Source organism: Engystomops pustulosus, chromosome 2 (genome assembly GCF_040894005.1).
Source record: "Engystomops pustulosus chromosome 2, aEngPut4.maternal, whole genome shotgun sequence".
Classification (NCBI taxonomy): Eukaryota; Metazoa; Chordata; class Amphibia; order Anura; family Leptodactylidae; genus Engystomops; species Engystomops pustulosus.
In genome coordinates, this window is record NC_092412.1 from 58229057 (window position 1) to 58248463 (window position 19407).

The 19407-nt window shown below is 38.6% G+C and overlaps 1 protein-coding gene and 1 long non-coding RNA gene across 9 annotated transcripts in view; one reads left to right on the forward strand and one right to left on the reverse strand.

Annotated features, from left to right (window-relative positions):
- The window catches only part of SCN8A (sodium voltage-gated channel alpha subunit 8), a 100880-nt gene that overhangs the window by 50556 nt on the left and 30917 nt on the right, over window positions 1–19407 (forward strand). For 4 of the 8 annotated variants that reach the window (XM_072134751.1, XM_072134757.1, XM_072134754.1 and 1 more), the window contains exons 7-15: window positions 7957–8178; window positions 8927–8990; window positions 10284–10425; window positions 10924–11127; window positions 11328–11618; window positions 12826–13209; window positions 15151–15286; window positions 16910–17148; window positions 18152–18325. In XM_072134751.1, coding sequence (XP_071990852.1) covers window positions 7957–8178; window positions 8927–8990; window positions 10284–10425; window positions 10924–11127; window positions 11328–11618; window positions 12826–13209; window positions 15151–15286; window positions 16910–17148; window positions 18152–18325 — 1856 coding nt within the window. The remainder of the gene's footprint in view (window positions 1–7956; window positions 8179–8926; window positions 8991–10283; window positions 10426–10923; window positions 11128–11327; window positions 11619–12825; window positions 13210–15150; window positions 15287–16909; window positions 17149–18151; window positions 18326–19407) is intronic. The other 4 variants (XM_072134755.1, XM_072134758.1, XM_072134756.1 and 1 more) reach the window with 1 other exon arrangement.
- LOC140117740 (uncharacterized) overlaps window positions 1–19407 on the reverse strand; it is a 49272-nt gene that overhangs the window by 4156 nt on the left and 25709 nt on the right. The window lies entirely within an intron of this gene.

Below are 19407 nucleotides of genomic sequence, written 5' to 3' on the forward strand. Positions count from 1 at the left end.
GCCATTACCCTGTACACCGGGTGCTCTACTGCTTCCCCTTCATGTGTAGGACATGGAACTAATGATCGCTCTGTTTCATCAGCAGAAACCTAATCACTTCCTATTGACAGGATTTCTGATTATAGCACTTGTCAACTGTATTCATCTAGAAATAGCAATTATATACTGTCAGCGTCCCGAAGAAAAGGTATAATAGTAGTTAAAACAAGCATTTTTGATAATCAGAAATATAAAACACATTTAATTTGGGGAAGATTTATCAAAAGTGTCTGAGGTAAAACTGTTCTAATTGCCCATGGAAACCAATCAGAGCTCAGCTGTAATTTTATAAACAGCTGTGTGAAAATGAGAGCTGAGCTCTGATTGGTTGCCATGGGTAACTAGAACAGTTCTCCTCTAAGACACTTCTGATAAATGGGGCCTATTTATGAGGGCTTCTGCGCCAGAACACTGGTAGAGAAGCCCTGAAATTATCGCAAATGCCAGCGTATTGCTAGAATTTGTGACTATTTCTCCCTTCATGCCAGCTTCACACCAGGAGGGCATGGAGGGGCATGGAAGGGGTGCATCTAGAGGGGTAGTGGTCCAGCGTTCCTATCATATGATAAATAACTCCCAAAAACATCTGTGTTTTTGCAATTCCACAATGTGAGAAAATTCAGGTTGTTTAAATATAAGAATTGGCAGAAATAAGTCAAATGGTTTTCAAAATTTTTTTGTACTCCAAGAATTGAAAGTTTTTGCTGAATTTAGCTACTTGTGGTCTTTTAGTTTATCATGGACCACATTGTAAAATATTTCAACATTTATAATGCAATAGTGAATTCAGTACAGCGGAAAGAGGGGTTTTAAGGGTTGTACCAAGATTTATAATTATCCTCTATCTACAGAACAGGGGGAAAACAATTTGTTTGGTGGGGGTGTGACTGCAGGGATCCCCACCAATTGGAAGAAAGGACTCTCATTGATTTCCACAAATTGATAGTGTTGCAGGTGCAGTATGCATCCTATCAGTCCATTCAATACAATGGGAGCATCAGAAATTGACGGGCACAGCGCTCGTCTAGACTGTGAGAGTATTGGAGATCTGAGTAATGTGCTCAACAATTACCAGGACTCCTATAGAATTGAATAATCCACCTTTCGATCCACCTTTAGACCTCTGTTCTTGTGACTTGTAGATGTGGATTGCCATTAATCTGGGTGCAACCTCTTTAAGGGTCACATATTCATTACAAGTGTTTAATATCAATTATTCTTCTTTATTTTAAAAAGGGTAAATTTGCTGTGGTTCACATGTCTTTAAAAGCATTTTGTGATGATAATTAAAATAATAGAAATTGTTAATATAAATTAGCACACAATAGTCTAATAAATATAATAAATAATTATATAAATGAAAATATATTACATATGTTTTTTCTTAACTAATATACGGCTCTATTTACATTGCATTAGAGCCTTTGGCCACACTTGTTTGACATATTATTCCATAGTTATGATATATGGCAGTTGTATAACTTTTCTTATAGTTCCAGTGTAATACAACTCCCCTTATATCTACATTGGCTTGAATAATATTCCACTTGGCTATTAACATAAAATGGTAATTCTCACTGCAGTTGCAGTGTATGTAATTGGGAGATTTACTTGTGATGGAGATCTGTAGCAAGAAGTTGGTGCTGGAAAAATAGAATCAGCTAAATTTAAGATTTTGAGGCACATTATTCCAGTCTTCTCTAGAACTATAAGATTGTGTTGTCATAAAAAGGCAAGTTGTATAATTATGCATCACATTTTATAAGGAGGACTTCAATTGGCATTTGCAAATTCCATACATACAGGTGGCTCAGCCTTGGCGTTTAAATGGTTTGCATGAAAATACTGAAATCCCAGCTTGATCCCCTCCACAAATGTTGCTTCTACTATACTGACTGATGCATGCATGTATTTGCTATGGATGTTTTATTGTTTATCTGTAATACTTTCATGGTTAAGTTGCTTACCATGAAAACTGCCTTTCTGTATGTGTATATTTTAAAGCACTTATATAAACCATAGGGAATGCAATATTTAATGAATTCATGTGTAGATAGGAAAAGGTAAGTGATTTGCTTTGTTCATGGAAATGCCAGACACCTATAACTGTGCAAGTTCCCCAGAGCTGCAAGCAAGTACCTTGCAAGTTTGTATGGCATTTCCATTGGAGTTTTCACTGAACTGAATGTTTTTATATGTTTTTGGTATAATTGGCACTTTTTTCTTCTTGATATGTGGAGATGACATTTATGAAATCAATGCCAAAATACCAGCATGTCTATTTAAAGAAATCCAATAGGAAACAATGGTTAGATTATGCCACACTTCTGTATGACAGACTGGGCCCTGAGGCCCTATGGGCATTGATCAAGCACAGAAAACCACACTGTTTTTCCTCCCACACATCCAGCTGAACACTGTTATTGGCCAATAAGGAAAGAACAGCACTCTTAAGGTGAATGCAAATGCTAGGCTTTACCTGTGGATTTTTATTGTGTAATAAAGAACCAGTCATATCAGAGGGATTTTATAAATATCAGATGTCTGTTTGGCATTACATTCCAAGTAAAATGCCCAGATATGTGTTAGTAAGAGCTCTCCTTACAGAGACTGTCAATTAAGGCCACCATGTAGGCGTCTTATAGCCATGGATGCTCCACTAGGGGGATTCTGGGAAATTATGAAAAGTGTTCCAGAATGGGATAAGGAAAACCACGCCTCTTTTAGCTTGTAAGGCAATCTGTTATCTGATATGTCAATCAGATATCTGTTAGGGCATACCTAAAACTTTTAAGGCTTCTTATTAACAGTAGGACACTGTCAGCTGTTATTGGAGTATAAACCAGGGTAGATCTAGAGCAAGGAAGAGGTTATAAGCTGCATTTCTTGTGGCCTAAGGTGGCAGCATTCCTAAGCCGGTTACCCCTTAACATTAACACATTACATCAAAGTACTTCCATATCTATGATCATAAGCTATGATGGCAGCCCAAAACCCACTTTTATTATTGCAAAGTGGCACACTTTAAACAGTAACAGTAGCTTTTCGTTCTGCCACAGAGCCTCAGGGAAGACACCAATACCTTTGAAAGAGGGAGAGGAAATTCAGATCATCATTGTAGATCCCCTCCAGGAACCCCCCTAAACAAGTAGAAATGGCTGCGAAGTTGGATCTCCAATGATAATCCAACCCTGTCCACACTTTCTAGCTTTAGCTGCAAAATGTGGTTAAAATCCAAAATGGCACCTCATCCAGGGATGCCTGGGACTGCAGCAGGAGTCCAGTCTGTGCTGGGGCAATACTGGCTTATAGCATTTTAAAAATGGGTTACAGCAGATAGATTAATGCCAGTATTCTTGGTAGTCTTGGGCTTTGAAGAATATTAGTAACTGTAATGGTTTAGGGTGGATAAGGGGTAATTTAGGATCCCTGTATTTTGGGGCAATAGAGTTAATGTGGGTTATTTATGATTAGATCAGATTCATTAAAGTGACCTTGTCCCATTATTAAATGTTATTATGCTCTATTTGCTGTGTAGGATTTTTTTTTTCCAAAAAGTCGTTAAAAAGTAAATGCATAAAAAGTCCAAGCACATACGTCAGCAGTGGCCTGGAGTGACTATGCAACTTTTTAAAAAAAGTTCCCAGTCATGAATCTGGCTTTGCACAACATTGCACTAACATTGTACGATGTTTGCGCCAGAAAAGTGCAGTGGCAGAAATGGTCCTTTGAGACTTTTTAGCGGTCACAAAAATCCCCAGTGCAACTTTTTAAAGCCTTGTTTTACTCCAAAAAATACCCAAAAAACAATGATAAATAACCCCCAATGTCTGGATCCTGATACACATCTTTATGGACTCTAAACTATTGCCCTTTTAACAATGAACTAAAAACTGATCACTCTGCTTCCTGCCCCATCTTTCCATATAAGAGAGAGTGAGAGTATTGTGCAGCTGTAACTGAGCAGCCCCTCACAATACTCCTTAGGATTGGACATGACAAACGATCTGCTCGACAATAAAAGGGACCTGTGTGATTGTGTGTTGTTCTATATACTATGTTAGAGTGCTGTTCTTTCCTTATTAAACTGTGTAGATCAGGATGACACATTTTCTGCATCTGTGATTAGAGATGAGTGCACCTGAACTTTCAGTTCTGGTCTGGGGTACGGGTTTGCCAGGCGCGATCCAGACATATTGTTGGATTGATGACTTTGCAGCCAATCTGGCAATTTGACACCCCCATCAACTAGTTATGACTTTGACTGGCCAGTGGGGTTCCTTCTGGCACAATCACGGTCATACAGTAACCACTAGGTAGGGGAGTCAATTTGTTGGATTACCTGCACGGCCACCAAACCAGCAACTCACACCCTGGTTTGGGTCCACTCATCTTTACCTGTGATCTACAGAATAAATTGGGGGTTGGTAGATACTCTATATACTTCTTTATCTTAAAATATTAACAGGAGAGGTACCAACTGAGTAGCAGCCATTCACAAGAGACAATTTTGTCAATTATTTAATTCTAACCTGATTTTAAGATTGTTTTAGCACAACTTATATTTGACACAGACAACGCTGCACAAGAAATGCTGCGGTTGGAGTGGACCCTGTGACTGTTTTACTAGCCCACAGTATTTCCACTAGATTTTCCATTAGTCATGTGTTTAAAAGAGATTTACAATGCCATCTATGCCTTCTCTGCCGGGCTACACTATTCTCTCCTTATGTTGCGTCTTTGTAATGCGTTTCTATACAGGAACACCATGCCGTGGCACATTTAATGCCTCTATGCTCATGACTCTGTGTGAATGAGGCCTTACATTTGTGAACCCATTGGGGTGGTCATGCATATGTCTGTTAGAGGCATTACTCTTAGTCAACAGATTTTCTAGTGTAAGCAAAGCACAGCAAAGCTTTGTATTTGAGTAAGCATGTTCAAAATAATGCGCATGTTTTGCTTATGCTATGCGCACATTCTTGCATTGTCCCTTAAGCTTTACGTAGTGATATTAAGTATTTAAGTTCTTGAAAAAGTTTAATCCACTCTTGTAGAATGCATTGTTATATAATTTTGGCAGTAATACCTGGAGAGAAGGGTCACATTTGGTTAAAAAGGGAGAAAACAAACATGTTATAAAATGTTTTTAATACTAGTTGTTTCAGAGTTTCAGAATACTAGTTACCATTTTACCTAAATTTTACCTCTTTACTGTGTAACGCAAGAGCAAAAAGTAGCAATCTATCTGCTACAGCGTGCAGTGAATTCAGCACCAATAAAAGTGATTTTTTTTTTTGGAGAATGCTGGAGTGTTTAAAAGATATACAAATACCAATTGGACACTTACAAAGTAGAGAACACAGTACTGTTTGGGTTTTTGGCACTATCCAAGCTGACAGGTTGCCCTCAAGATGAAGCTGAGATGGTTGACCACAACACATAGACCGGCTGAGAACTGCTAATCTGTGGGGGTGCTGGGTGTCGCATTATTTTATAAGGTAGGGGACAGGTGATTTGGTAAAGAGTTCAGGAGTCTGGTGAGTGCAAAGGAGACTTGTAGATGTGAGTACTAGCAAGATAGTTATACTAAAAAACGTTTACTCTTATTATAAATATTCACATAACACCAATTCTTATTAATATCCAAAATAACTCAGAAACACCAAGATGTAAATGATAGCCACATCAGTGTGAAAAATGGTGATTTGGTGGTATGGTGCTGGTCCACACTAGCTTTCAGGTCGGCCCCTGTATTGTATAGGCCACTGCCAACAACAATAGAACACCTTATTGGAAGATTAGATAGAAGGAGTAAGGTGTGGTTGCTTATTGTATAGCCATTTACTAATCTGCAGATTGATCAGGATCAGACAGTATCTCCTTAAGGAGACAATGCCAATTAAGGCCACCTTAAAGGCGTGTGGAGACTTAAAGCCTTAGATGCTCCACTAGGGAATTCTGGGAAGAATGCAAATACGTTTTCCAAGGTGTTAAATGGAAAACAATACCTCCTTTTGCTACCTTGAAAGGCAGCCCCCTTAACATCAAGTATGACCTACAAGAAGTCTAAAAACATCCCACATCATGCAGGGGGCTGCCTTTCAAGGTAGCAAAAGGAGGCATTGTTTTCCATTTAACACCTTGGAAAACGTATTTGCATTCTTCCCAGATTGATCAGGAGACAGATTGAATGGCTAGAGGGTCCAAGCAAGATTCACAGATGCCTGTTACCAGGACTGGTGCACGGAAAAACTTTTTACTCTAGTCAGCATCAAGCTTCAGGGAAGGGCGAAATCCTTCCAATTTATTTCCAATACATGGTTTATTGTTGGTGAGGAGCCCCATCCACGGCTCTGGTCCTCAGCGTTTTATAGCTTAATATATGTGCACTGGGTGATAGTGTTGGTTGAATGGTTGACCATCACCATATCTTTGTGCAAACTGATCTGAATATTGTTTACATTTTGGTGTTGCTGAGTTATTTTGGGTTTTTATAGGAATTGATATGATGTTAATATTTATGACTTTGTAATAATAAGAGTAAAGGTTAAGTTTTAGTATAACCATCTTGGTAGTACACTTTGATATTTGATATATTGGTACTGGTGACTCTGAGTAATTATCTTACCTGTGAACTTATTCAGAGATTTAACTAGATTGTTTTTCCAATTTTTGATGCTTGTAGACGAGATGTCTTGGAGACAGTTGTGAAAAGAGGAAAGAGGAAGGTCTAAGGAGATTAAATGTGGGATGGTACCGGTTTATAAGGTCAGATATATATGGAGTGCACAGCTTGTAGTCGGATTTGTGAATCCTGATTTATAATCGAACTGAATTTGTTGTGCAATGAGAGGAGAGGAAGAGGAAAAGCGAGGAGACAGATGGATTAGCCTGGCAGCAGAGTTAAGGATAGATTGGAGGGCTATTGGTGTCTGTGCTAATGACCACAGAGAATAATTTTGCAGTAGTCCAAGTGGAAAATGATGTACATGGACGTACAAGTCTATAGACTCTCGATTTAAGATGAAGTCGGCAGGATGTAGTGAGGTCTTGGATGTCGGGCTTAAAAAATAGGGCAGAGTCAAAGGTTACTCCAGGGCAGTGTGGTACCATTAATTGTAACACAAATTTATCAATTTTATGTACATTCTTTTGAAGAAAAACTGAACACAACACAAAATTACCACAACAACACCAAAAATTGCTAAATGATATGTAAACATTTCATTTGGGGACAGGTTCTCCATAAAGGGATTTACACTGCTCTGGGTCCCACATCAAGGCTCCTGTCTTTTTGCAGATCTCAACTGGGCCACAAGATTGGGCAGTCATGTGACTGCTATGTCCAGTCGGTGGCCTCAGTGGGCCATGGTTATGTACTGGTTGACAACAGTACCACAGTACTACCATTGGCGGTAGCCATGACACTGGTAATGGGAACTGGAGCAGTGTGAGTATCCATTATTTTTCATATACCTGGCCCTGCTCCCAGGTGGATTTTGGTACTATTGGAAAGACCCTATAGATTTTTGGTGCTTTTGTTTTTTTAACCAAATTTAGGTTTTTACGGGATCATTTCTCCTTATATCTCAAAACATGCTGAGCCAAATATATATAAACAGTGAGATATAGGTCAAGGATACCAAACATTTCTATGGTCTCTGTTTGCTGAGTTGTGACTTTAAGTATAGGATTGGACAGGATAAAAATAAAAGGCTGTTTTCTTCCAGGAACAGGGCAATACCTGTTCATGGGTTGCGTCTGCTATTGTTTTTGTCTTTAAAAGAAAGCAGCTTCTTTATGTTTTCCTGTGCCATCTTATTAAATCTCACCATTGAATTCCTAAATCAATAGATCAATATTATAGTTTTCTGTGCAACTTCTATAACCATCTCTTCTCGTTGTGTTCTGTAGGTCTGAAGACCATTGTGGGTGCCCTCATTCAGTCTGTGAAGAAGTTGTCAGATGTCATGATTCTGACAGTGTTTTGCCTCAGTGTCTTTGCTTTAATCGGTCTACAGCTTTTCATGGGTCATTTAAGGCGGAAGTGTGTGGTTTGGCCAATCAACATGGATGATCAATACTTGGCCAATGGCAGCAGAGGATTTGACTTTGAGGAATACATTAACAATGAAAGTATGTAGCACAGTAACCATGCCGATAACACTGTATACATCTTAGCCTACATGCACACGATGTATGTCCTATCCTTCTCCTGGGCACGGAACGGTATGGTGGCGCCGTGTGCTGCACCGTACTGTTCCCGTACGGCCCTGTGACCCCACTGCGGTGTATGGGGGACGTATATACGCCCCCATAGGTTCTTGATTCGGGAGAATTAATGCATTTTTAATTAAAAAAACTTCAAGTGGGCTCCTTCTATGTTCACACCGCTTCTGAGCCAATGTGCAGCATGGCATAACTTTATATGAATGTGGGCTTACTAACTACACAAAGGGGATTTATAAGGACTACCTGTGAGATAAGTAAAGGTCTAGCTTCTTAATAATTAGTCTCCAGAATGGAGCTCCTTTTGATCAGCATCCAGCAAAGACACTATGGTGTTGCTCTCTCCATTTACTTCTATACAAGTCATGGAAACAGCCAAGCTCTTATTCAGCTAACTCCTGTATAGGTAAACAGAGTGTCTTGCACATGCCCAGCTTACACTGAATATATTGGACTCTTGGTTGCAGTTGATTTTAGGTTCAGATATCATTGTTTCATTAATAACAGTGGCCCCAGAGGTGGATATTCTATGAATGTGTAAAATGTAAATATCCTTTTAATATTTATTATTATTCCACCAAATGTATTTTATTATTAATTAGTTCTTTATTTTGTTTTCTCTCTCTTTTTTTTTTTACACTGATAATTTTCTTAGCAAACTTTTATAAGCTGCATGGAGCCGTAGATCCAATACTCTGTGGCAATGGCACAGATGCAGGGTAAGTATCCTAGCCTCCTTAAAATGGAGTTGTATTTTGTAAAGGATGCATTGTTATTGGTGCAAGTGGAGAGGTAGGTCAGTGAGCTGGCTGCCTTTCTGAAACTGCAGTAATGCCAGTCACCAGTCTCATGGCAGCTTCTGTGGCCACAAAGATTTAAGGACCTGTGGTGACATCATGGTCACATGACCAAGATTGCACTGGTCCATCACCCCATAGTTCACAAAGTAGTCCTCAATTTGGGAAAGTGGGAAGAGGACGGTATTGATGACAGTAGGTGAAAGGCAGAATGGGGTTCAATGCAAGTACAGGCAGTCCCCTACTTAAGAACACCCGACTTACAGATGACCCCTAGTTACAAACAGACCTTTGGATGTTGGTAATTTACTGTACTTTAATCCCAGGCTACAATGATCAGCTGTAACAGTTATCAAATGTGTCTGCAGTTAAGCTTTACTGTTAATCCTGGTTTTTATGAAAACCCAACAATTTTAAAATCCAATTGTCTGCATTGGATGACAGTGTAGAGCACAGTGTTCGGTGTTATACCATCCTCATTTGGGTTGTCTTGGGAGATAGTATGTGCTGCAGTGTGGTATTTTTGTGCTTTTTTGAAGGAATAGTTTGTGCAGTACTATGATATTAGGAGAATCATTATACTTTGCAGTGTGGTGTTTGAATTGCATTACAAGAGAAGTATGTTGTTCAAAAATGTGGTGATTGTTGCAATCTGATATTTATTACTTCTGGTGAAATATTATGTAATCAGGTATTTATTTGTCTCTTATGGGTATTATAAAGTCTTGCCCAGGTGCTAATAACATAGTAGCATACACTTGTCTCTCAGTAAAAAAATCTGTCCCTGACATAGTGATAAAGTGAATCTGTGGGGAGTAGTGAGGAGTGTCACCAAGTAAAACAAAATGCACCGCAGCATGTATTATGTGCCAATAATAATATTTTATGTTGATATTGTTGATATTTTATGTGGTTTGTCTACCAGGGCTATCCAGTGGTATATCTGTATATAATGATCAGGAGTTAGTCCCTATGTATTTTATATTTTAAATCTTATAAGAACAATTAAGACTTGGTTTGTTGACCTGTGTCTTTGACTCTTGGATAAAAACCTGGAGAGAAGTAAAAAAGAAATATCCATTCCCACAATATGGTGTGATTAAGATAATTTGTGAAATGCAAAATATAAGTCAACATTACAAACTGTTTTCTCAGAATTTGTCAACCCTTTGTTTATAAATTGTGTTAATTTTGTTTCATTTTTTCTAATCTAAGGCAATGTCCAGAAGGATATACATGTATGAAAGCGGGAAGGAACCCAAATTATGGCTATACAAACTTTGATACCTTTAGTTGGGCTTTTTTGGCCTTATTTCGCCTTATGACTCAGGATTTTTGGGAAAACTTGTACCAGTTGGTAAGCATTACCAATGGATAAACAATATCGAATGTGTAATATGTAATGTGTAACAATATGTAATATATATCTAACACATAATGTACTACGTAGTTGTTGAAAATATGAGTAAATTTGATGTTGTTGCTTGTTTCCCATTACACAAAAGATTAGATGAGACCTAGCAATGTGATAGAATAGGGAGGAGGTTTTGGGTCAAACCTGTGAGTATAAATAAGGTAGGGCCATCAAGACTAAGCATCATCTGATCGGTGCCCAGAAGACAATTGTAAGCAATTACAATCAATATCAGCATGATCCATCATCTCCCAGTGCCTACTTTTAGGGAATTTTGAGTCGTGGTATGGTGTACATTGACATGCTTGTGTTAGTAAGTAATAAATCTCAGGAAAAGGGAAAGCCTGAAGGTAATAAAATGATTCCTTGTACCACTCATTAAGACTGTTGGTTTTAACAAAATTTCAACATATGGCTGATTGTTCCTTTTGTACTGTGTAGGTCTTACGCGCTTCTGGGAAAACATACATGATCTTCTTTGTGTTGGTCATCTTCGTTGGCTCATTTTATTTGGTGAATTTGATTTTGGCTGTGGTAGCTATGGCTTATGAAGAACAGAATCAAGCAACTCTTGAAGAAGCAGAGCAGAAGGAGAATGAATTTAAAGCAATGCTGGAGCAGCTGAAGAAAATTCAAGAAGAGCAGGTGTGACCTCAATCTGAAGATATATATTAATGAATGCATTAGACCCATATTGCATAAGGACAAGCTATGAGAAAGAGTAAAGACTAGGCAGTAGTAGTAGTGAGACCCCCCAACCTCTTGATTCATCTGATTCTTTATGCTCCACTGTTCCAAATAAACAATACAGCGGCCATAGATTAAGATATCTGTTTGTTTTTTAGGCAGCAGCTATGGCTACCTCAGCGGGCACTGTTACTGAAGATGCTGTGGAAGATGAAGAGGGGGAGGCCCGCATGTCTCACACATCTTCAGAATTTTCTAAGCTGAGTACCAAGAGCGCAAAGGAAAAAAGAAACCGCAGGAGGAAGAAGAGACAGAAAGAACTGTCAGAAGGGGAAGAGAAAGGAGATTCTGAAAAAGTGTATAAATCTGAGTCAGAAGATGGAGTGAAAAGAAAAGGATTTTGGTATCCTGACAATAGGCTGGGACGAAAGTTTTCTATCATGGATCAGGTAATGAAAACCAAAAAAAGTTTGTAAAATGTTTAATTACAGGAATTATTCTCCTTTCACCTACCAAATATGATGAAGATGCTTAAAGGGGTTTTTCTCAAAACATCAAGCAGAAATGGGCATGGGTAAGCAACACAATTCCAGTGTTCATTGATAAGCCTAGCCAGGCTAGAAGTGTCACAGGATGGAAACAGGAGCTAATGAGGCCAATAAGTGGCCTCTAAGTACTCTAGTGATGTCACAAGCTGGAGCAGGATAAATATACGTTGTCATGAATGAAAGTCCACTAATATCCAATAGAGTCCTTGAAGAAGACCAGGCTTCCTTAAAACAATAATATGTTTCCTCCACTTTTATTGGAATGTGTAATTTCCTAGTAAGACCTCTTTCACATGAACATATGAAAACAGCCATATGCTATACGTATTGTACTGTTTTTGTACAGGTAGCATACGGCCACATTCATTCAAATAGGAAATACGGCCATCCATTTAAATGGATGAGTCATAAGTGAGACTTTTTTCAGGTTTTTTAGCAAATGTCCTATTTTCTCCAGTATTTCCATTCCGTATGCCCCATTCGGCCTCATGCACACGAATGTATGAAAATAGCCGTATATACGTGTAACATACAGCCCCATTCAATTCATTGGGCAATGCAGTAATCCATTTCAATGGCTGTATTGTGCACCTTACCATACCGAAGAACATTTTAAATACGTGTTGCATACTTGCTTCATATGGTTGTGCACCATATGCTGCCAAAATGTGTGCAGTATGTAGGGAGACCAGTACCAGTGGGAGGTGCATTCTGTCAGCCAACCAATAGTCAGCCATCCATTAGCCAGCCATCATTTGCCAGATCGTTTATATTTTATACAGATACGGTACGGATACAGTGACATACATGGACAAATGGATGAAAAAGTCATGTATATACAGATTCAAATGGCACAGAAATACAGGACTGCAGAAATCATACGTTCATGTGAAAGAGACCTAAGAGTCTATCAAATATTTCCAGTGGCATCTCAATATGTTTTCAGTTACGGATTTTCTTCTCTTGCGTTGTTTAAGTGTTTGGTTAAAAACTCCAATAAATAATATAAACAATATTGAAATTAGGCAATTACATAGACAATTGTAATATACATGCAAACAAACAAAAATGCCTAATTTCCTAAGAATGTTTTGTTTCCTTTCTGCAGTCACTCCTCAGCATCCCAGGTTCTCCTTATTTGTCTAGACACAACAGCAAAAGCAGTATCTTCAGTTTTCGAAGAAGCTTCCGTGATCCTGTGTCTGAAAATGAGTTTGCAGATGATGAACATAGTACAGTGGAGGAAAGTGAAGGAAGACGAGACTCATTGTTCATCCCAAGCAGACACAACCGGAGGAATAGTTACAACAGTGGGTACAGCCAGGGCAGCCGGTCTTCTCGCATCTTCCCAAACCTCCGAAGGAATGTTAAAAGGAACAGCACAGTGGATTGTAATGGCGTGGTGTCATTAATTGGTGGTCCGGGTGCCAAAATCCCTGGTGGACGTCTTCTGCCTGAGGTGAAAATAGATAAGGCAGCTACCGATGACAGCGTAAGAAAGTCTATAGTAGTTTAGTCTAGGCATGGCGGTCCACCCTTCTGCTTCCTGTATGCCGCCCTGAAATACTCAGTTGGATCCTTCCCTGATGGAATGAGTATTGGTTTTCTCCTAACCTTATTCTAACCTATTTTCTGAACCTGTAACAAGATTTCTTTAGTCTTTTTATGTTTTTTTCTGTTCCCAAAATTCTTTTTCTGTGTCTAATAAGGAGGCAAAAACATTCTGGAAATGTACAGTTATGGCTCTTTATAACCACATGCCATGTTCTCTTAAAGTCAAAATACCTATGTATCTTTACCCCAGAACAAAAGAGCACAAATCTGGTCAATGTATATGATCCATTTCCATTAAACACTGCATGAATAGTGAAAAGAGATAATCTAAAGACACACTAAATTTGCTATCTAGGTTTTTCAGTTCTATGAGACAAATATTGAGCACCTGAACTGGAAAAAAGTATAAGGGAAAGAATTCATTAAGACTGGTGTTTTAAACACCAGTTTTAAAATCCCCCCTGCCAGTGCTCCGGAGCCCCAGAGTCTCCGTCCTCTTAGTAAATACGGGAGCCATCTCCGGCAGATTGGACCTTACACCAGGCCTGATCTGGAAGAGATTTTTGATGGTTTTCCTGAGTAGACTATAGTAAGTGCCCAAAGTAGAGTGTTGGTCAGAAGAGCAGGGTAAATGGCGGGGAGGGGGAGATTCAGGTGCCTACTCTGCCAGAAAACTGTTGAAGAGGGTGCAACAAATCTCCTCCATTGTGTTCAGTAGGAACTAGTATAAGGTTTAAGGTAATGATCTGATTGGCAGTGATGCTGAAAGTTAGACTTATATTTATACTTATATTTCTCACTTCTAATGTCTTTTCATTTGAGTCTCTTTCAACACTTTAATCAAACTAATATAGTAGGTCATTCTCAATTTGATGAACTCAGCAGCGTGTGATTGACATATCTGTAAATTCCAGATTGTTTTTACTTCATCTAACCCAAAATGTTTTCAAATCTTTCACCTTTTTCCTTAGTTACCCAGATAGCATGTTAGTCTAGTGAATAACTACTCCAGTTTCTTTCTCTAACCTGGCATGGGTACATAAGAATAGCATGATGCATGCTCATAAAACCTAAGAATACAAATCTAAAAATAAATAAGAAAACAGCAATCTTCTACTATCACTACATGGGGGTTACAATACTGCCTGATTTTTCTCGTATTAGGTAACATTTTCTTCAAATGGGACAGAAACATGTATTATGACTATAGTGTACACATTCATGGGATACATATTAGGTGGGGAGCACCGGGACCTTCACTGATGAGTAGAGTGACCCTCATTACTTGAACCTTCTAGTATAGGCAAGGACCAGCTTGTTCCCATATTTAGGATGTATCTGCAATAAGATCTAGTAATTCACAACATTTGTTAATCCATAAGAAATAGACCATGAAGTGATTGCACCAGTCACTCCCAAACAGGTTTGTCTTCTGATGGATGTTTGGGGCCCAGTGTAGGAGCCTGGGCTCACCATAGGATTCTCAGGTACTCTGGTGGGTCTGTCCAACCCTGCATATAGACTGTAGCTCAGACAGTACATTATAAATAGTTCACATTATTTATAAAGTTACTTAACTTGTAACTTAGAGAAATTCTTCTTATAAACTAATGGTGTTCAAGCTATACATGTAGATTAAGATTTGTTTTTTTGGCACTGACTGTGCAGCAAATCCCTGTGGCTACCACATGTGAACCCTGCTGCTGGCTCTTATCACTCTATATACTTATAGTCAATATGAAAGTATTTTAGGAAAGACATGTACCCTAAAACGTTTCAATAGTCAAAATATTATATTTGTTTAAATATCTCTTTAAAATGAACTATGCATAAAAGGTTCCTTCATAGCCCTTGGCTAACTGAATTAATTGTTTTACAGCCTACAACGGAGGTGGAGATCAAAAAGAAGCCTTCTGGATCTCTCCGAGTGTCTATGGATCAACTCCATGCATCATTTGGGAAAAAGAATAGAACTAATAGCATCATGAGTGTCCTTACACAGACTCTGGTGGAAGGTATGAGACAGCGACCCTCTGATCACATGACATTAGAAGACCTCAAACATACCGTGTGCCCCTGTATAGTCACTATAGGCCCAGGGCCACTTTAACCATAGGCCAAAAGCCAAGTCCCTTGGCATGGCACACTGTAGAACTTCTCCTGGGCACTTACTAGGCCTGCAAAAACTTGTTTTTTCACAATTGTTCACTGTTCACATGTCATGTTTGTGTCCGTGGGATTTGTAAAGGGATAGGGAAGTGCTTTTCCTAATGTATGCCTTTGATACATATAAAGTAGTGTTTTAATACTAACCCGCATCATGTCATAAGGCCTCTTGTATGTCAAAATAGTCCCAATGTGCAGACCAATGATCAGACATGTAATCACATGCAAAACAAAATTAGATTAAAACAGGCCTGTGTATTTAACCCCTGAACGGCCTGGCCCTTTTTTAGTTTTTACACTTCCATTTTTCACTCACCGCCTTCAAAAATCTATAACTTTTTTATTTTTCCACATAAAGAGCTCTGTGATGGCTTATTTTCTGTGTAACAAATTGCACTTTTCAACTTTGGGGTTAAACGTCGTGAAAAACCATTATTACATTTTGATAGATCGGGCATTTTCGGACGCGGTGATACCTAATGTGTTTATTTATATTTATATCAGTTCTAGGGAAAGGGGGGTGATTTGAATTTTTATTTTTTTTTAATTATATTTTTTTTAAAAACTTTTATTTTTACTTTTACTATTTTACTGACAACCTAGGGTACTTTGACCCTAGGTTGTCTGATCGATCCTATCATATACTGCCATACTACAGTGGGGATTTTCCTCCTCATTCAGTACAATGTGCAATTAGCACACTATAATGAATGGGTTAAAACGAGACAGCCTCGGGTCTTTGGAAGTCATGGCTCCCCGTGCGCCGTCATCTTTTGGAAGCCGCCGGCAGCATTGCCATCATGCAATATGCAGCAAAGACTTACCGGCTATGGAGAGGGCTTGGCTCGCGAGGGCATAGTTAAGAACACATTTACTGGGTTAATGAGGCCCTCTTTGAGAGTTTTGTATATGTAGATAAATAGTATCATTTGAATGGGGCCCTACAGTTAGCAGTTTGACACCACAATGGCTAATCTATACTGTCTTATATGTGTGCCTTTTTATGTAAGATCCATGTGTACAGTATCTAAGAATCCAGATTTATTTTCTCTCAGCACCAGTCCTTATCATATATGACAGCCTTTGTGGACTAAGTCTTATATGTACCCACATGTATCCTCTAGCATGATGCAAACAGAATTGTTAAAGTTGGCCATGGACATAATTGTGTCCCAACACAGACACCTGTTCCCCAAAGGATAGGTCTACAGCCAGGATTCCACAAATCTATAGGATAGGTCTTCCTTATTCAAATGGTGGGGGTCCAACAATTCCCGGCAATCTGTTATTGATGACCTGTCCTATAAGTTATCATTATTGTGATCCTGGACAAGCCTTTGCAGTAATAATAGAATTATAATCACTATGTTTCACAGCAATGCATTGAATACCAATGTAAATTCATTCTTGTCTCTAACAATTCTCTTCATGCACCATGGTTCACAATCTGTCCTATTATTTTCTTTTTCTAGAACTGGAAGAATCTCAGAGGAAGTGTCCACCTTGTTGGTACAAGTTTGCAGACACGTATTTGATATGGACTTGTTGCCCTTTCTGGATACGTTTCAAGACCATCATTAACATGATTGTAATGGATCCCTTTGTGGATTTGGCCATAACTATTTGCATTGTCCTTAACACTTTGTTCATGGCCATGGAACACTACCCTATGACCGAACAATTTGAAGGAGTTTTATATGTAGGAAATCTGGTAGGTCATTTCATCTCCTTCTGGATACATAGGGATATTCTTTATTAATTCAAATGACCCCTAGTTGCAGATGGACCTCTCTGCCCACTGTGACGTCTGGTGAAGCTCTCTGGATGCTTTACTATAGTTCCAGACTGCAATGATCAGCTGTAAGGTGTCTGTAGTGAAGCTTTATTGATAATTCTTGTTCCCAAGATGGCACAAAATTTTGAAAATCCAGAGTTACACTTATAAAATATACCTGTTCCGAATTGCATAAAAATTTAACTTAAGAACAAAACAGAACAGATCTTGTAAATAACACGGGGACTGCCTGTATATGCAGAACATGGGATCGGCTCCTTTCATTCAGGGAACTGACACTATGTGAGGAGATCATTACGATGTCAGAAGTGCAAAGGTATAGCTGTTACAAATGTAAAGCAAGCATATATTACATTTACAATATATCATTTGAATTCTACAGCTATCTTACTCTTTATAATTTATAAAATCTTGTTATATTTAAATTTTCTATTAAAACACAAAGCAAATATACTCAACTTTTTTCCATAAAGATGTTTTTGCTATGGCACAGGACCAGGTGTTCCAGGGCCTGGTCTTAGGCTGCGGCCCTGAGGCCCTGCTATAAATGGTACAATAGGTAGAGGGCCTGGAACATAGCTATGGGGCCTGGTACAGAGTCTGCTCTAGGGCCAGCAGCTGCCAACTAAATATTTGATCCTTATGCATAGGTCCTCAATATCGGATGGACAGAATTCTAAGGGCGAATTCAGACGAACGTATGCTGGACGGGCATATGTCCGATGATCAGGAGGGGTGACCCCTGTGGCTGTCTGCCTCCTGTTCCAATCTTTTTGGATTGATATGCATGGCCGCTGGGTGTTGGTCCAACTTAATCTAATATTGAGGACCTATTTAATGAATATACTGTATAATCAGTTGTTAATATATGTTGTTGAACAAAGCTTTTACTGATGAGTGTTATATTTTCTCTTTTTAGGTTTTCACTGGCATTTTTACAGCGGAAATGTTTTTAAAGTTAATAGCAATGGATCCATACTACTACTTTCAGGAGGGCTGGAATATATTTGATAGCTTTATTGTGTCTCTCAGTTTAATGGAGTTGGGCCTTCAAGGTGTTGAAGGGCTCTCTGTATTGCGATCTTTCCGATTGGTATGTTATTATTATACTTACTCATTATGCTAAGCTTATATTTGATAAAGATTTCATCCCTTCTGCTTTTACAAAAAATTTAGGTAGGGTTCTAATTTTTTACCAGTTTTATCCACTTCTTTATAGTCTCTGATGTGTTGTACAAGGATACTTTCTCACCAAATCTCATATATTTACATGAACAAAGTGATTCTAGGGCGTGAAAAATGGAAAAATGGAGGCTTTTATCTTTTTTCATGTCTGCATTACATCCACTTGACATCCTTTTTCTGCTTAACGTCATAAACTATAGTCTACGAACGTTCATTGAAAAATGGTTCAGACTAGGACATGCAATACCCATTAATGGAACAGACACTTGTACATTAAAAAAAATGTCAGTGTGAATCGATCGATTAAAAGTGTTGCATTTAGTGTGGATGTGCCGTCCATTAACAAAAAATGGATATAGCGCACATCTTGTATTCCGTCTCCTGTAAATAAGCCAATACTGAAGCAACTTCCTACTATTGGGAACTCCCCCCAAAATCAACATTTATTTTTTCTCTCCGAACAAGTTGAAGTAGAGTGAGAAAGGTGTTTTCAATGCCGAGGGAACTTGACTGCATGTGGAGGTGACCGGTTCCAATAAAAAGAATCCATATTTCCTGACTTTCTTTGAGGTTGTGCAGGCATTCTTCTCCGCTTGATGTTATAAAAAGTGGGAGAGTATTCTTGCACCACACCTTCACATCTTTCTAAAATTACTTTTTAGACGTACTTAACAAAGCCTACTCTTCCCAATTTCCAGTAAATACCATATATATACCATATATATAAATACCAAGACACACACAAAGCTCTTCCTCAACAGTTCTCAGTTGAGGAGTTGAGGAAGTATATGGTGCTGATTATTATGTGGCTCGTATACTGCAAAATAAAGGGGTACAATGAGAAGTACTATGGCCATGAGGCCAGAGTACAAGTGCCAGCTCGTATACTCAGAATATGAGCTGGTACTTGTAGTACTCCAGCCTCATGACTATAGTATTTCTCATTTTACATTTCTCATTGTTATATGCAGTATACTGCTGGAGTACTAA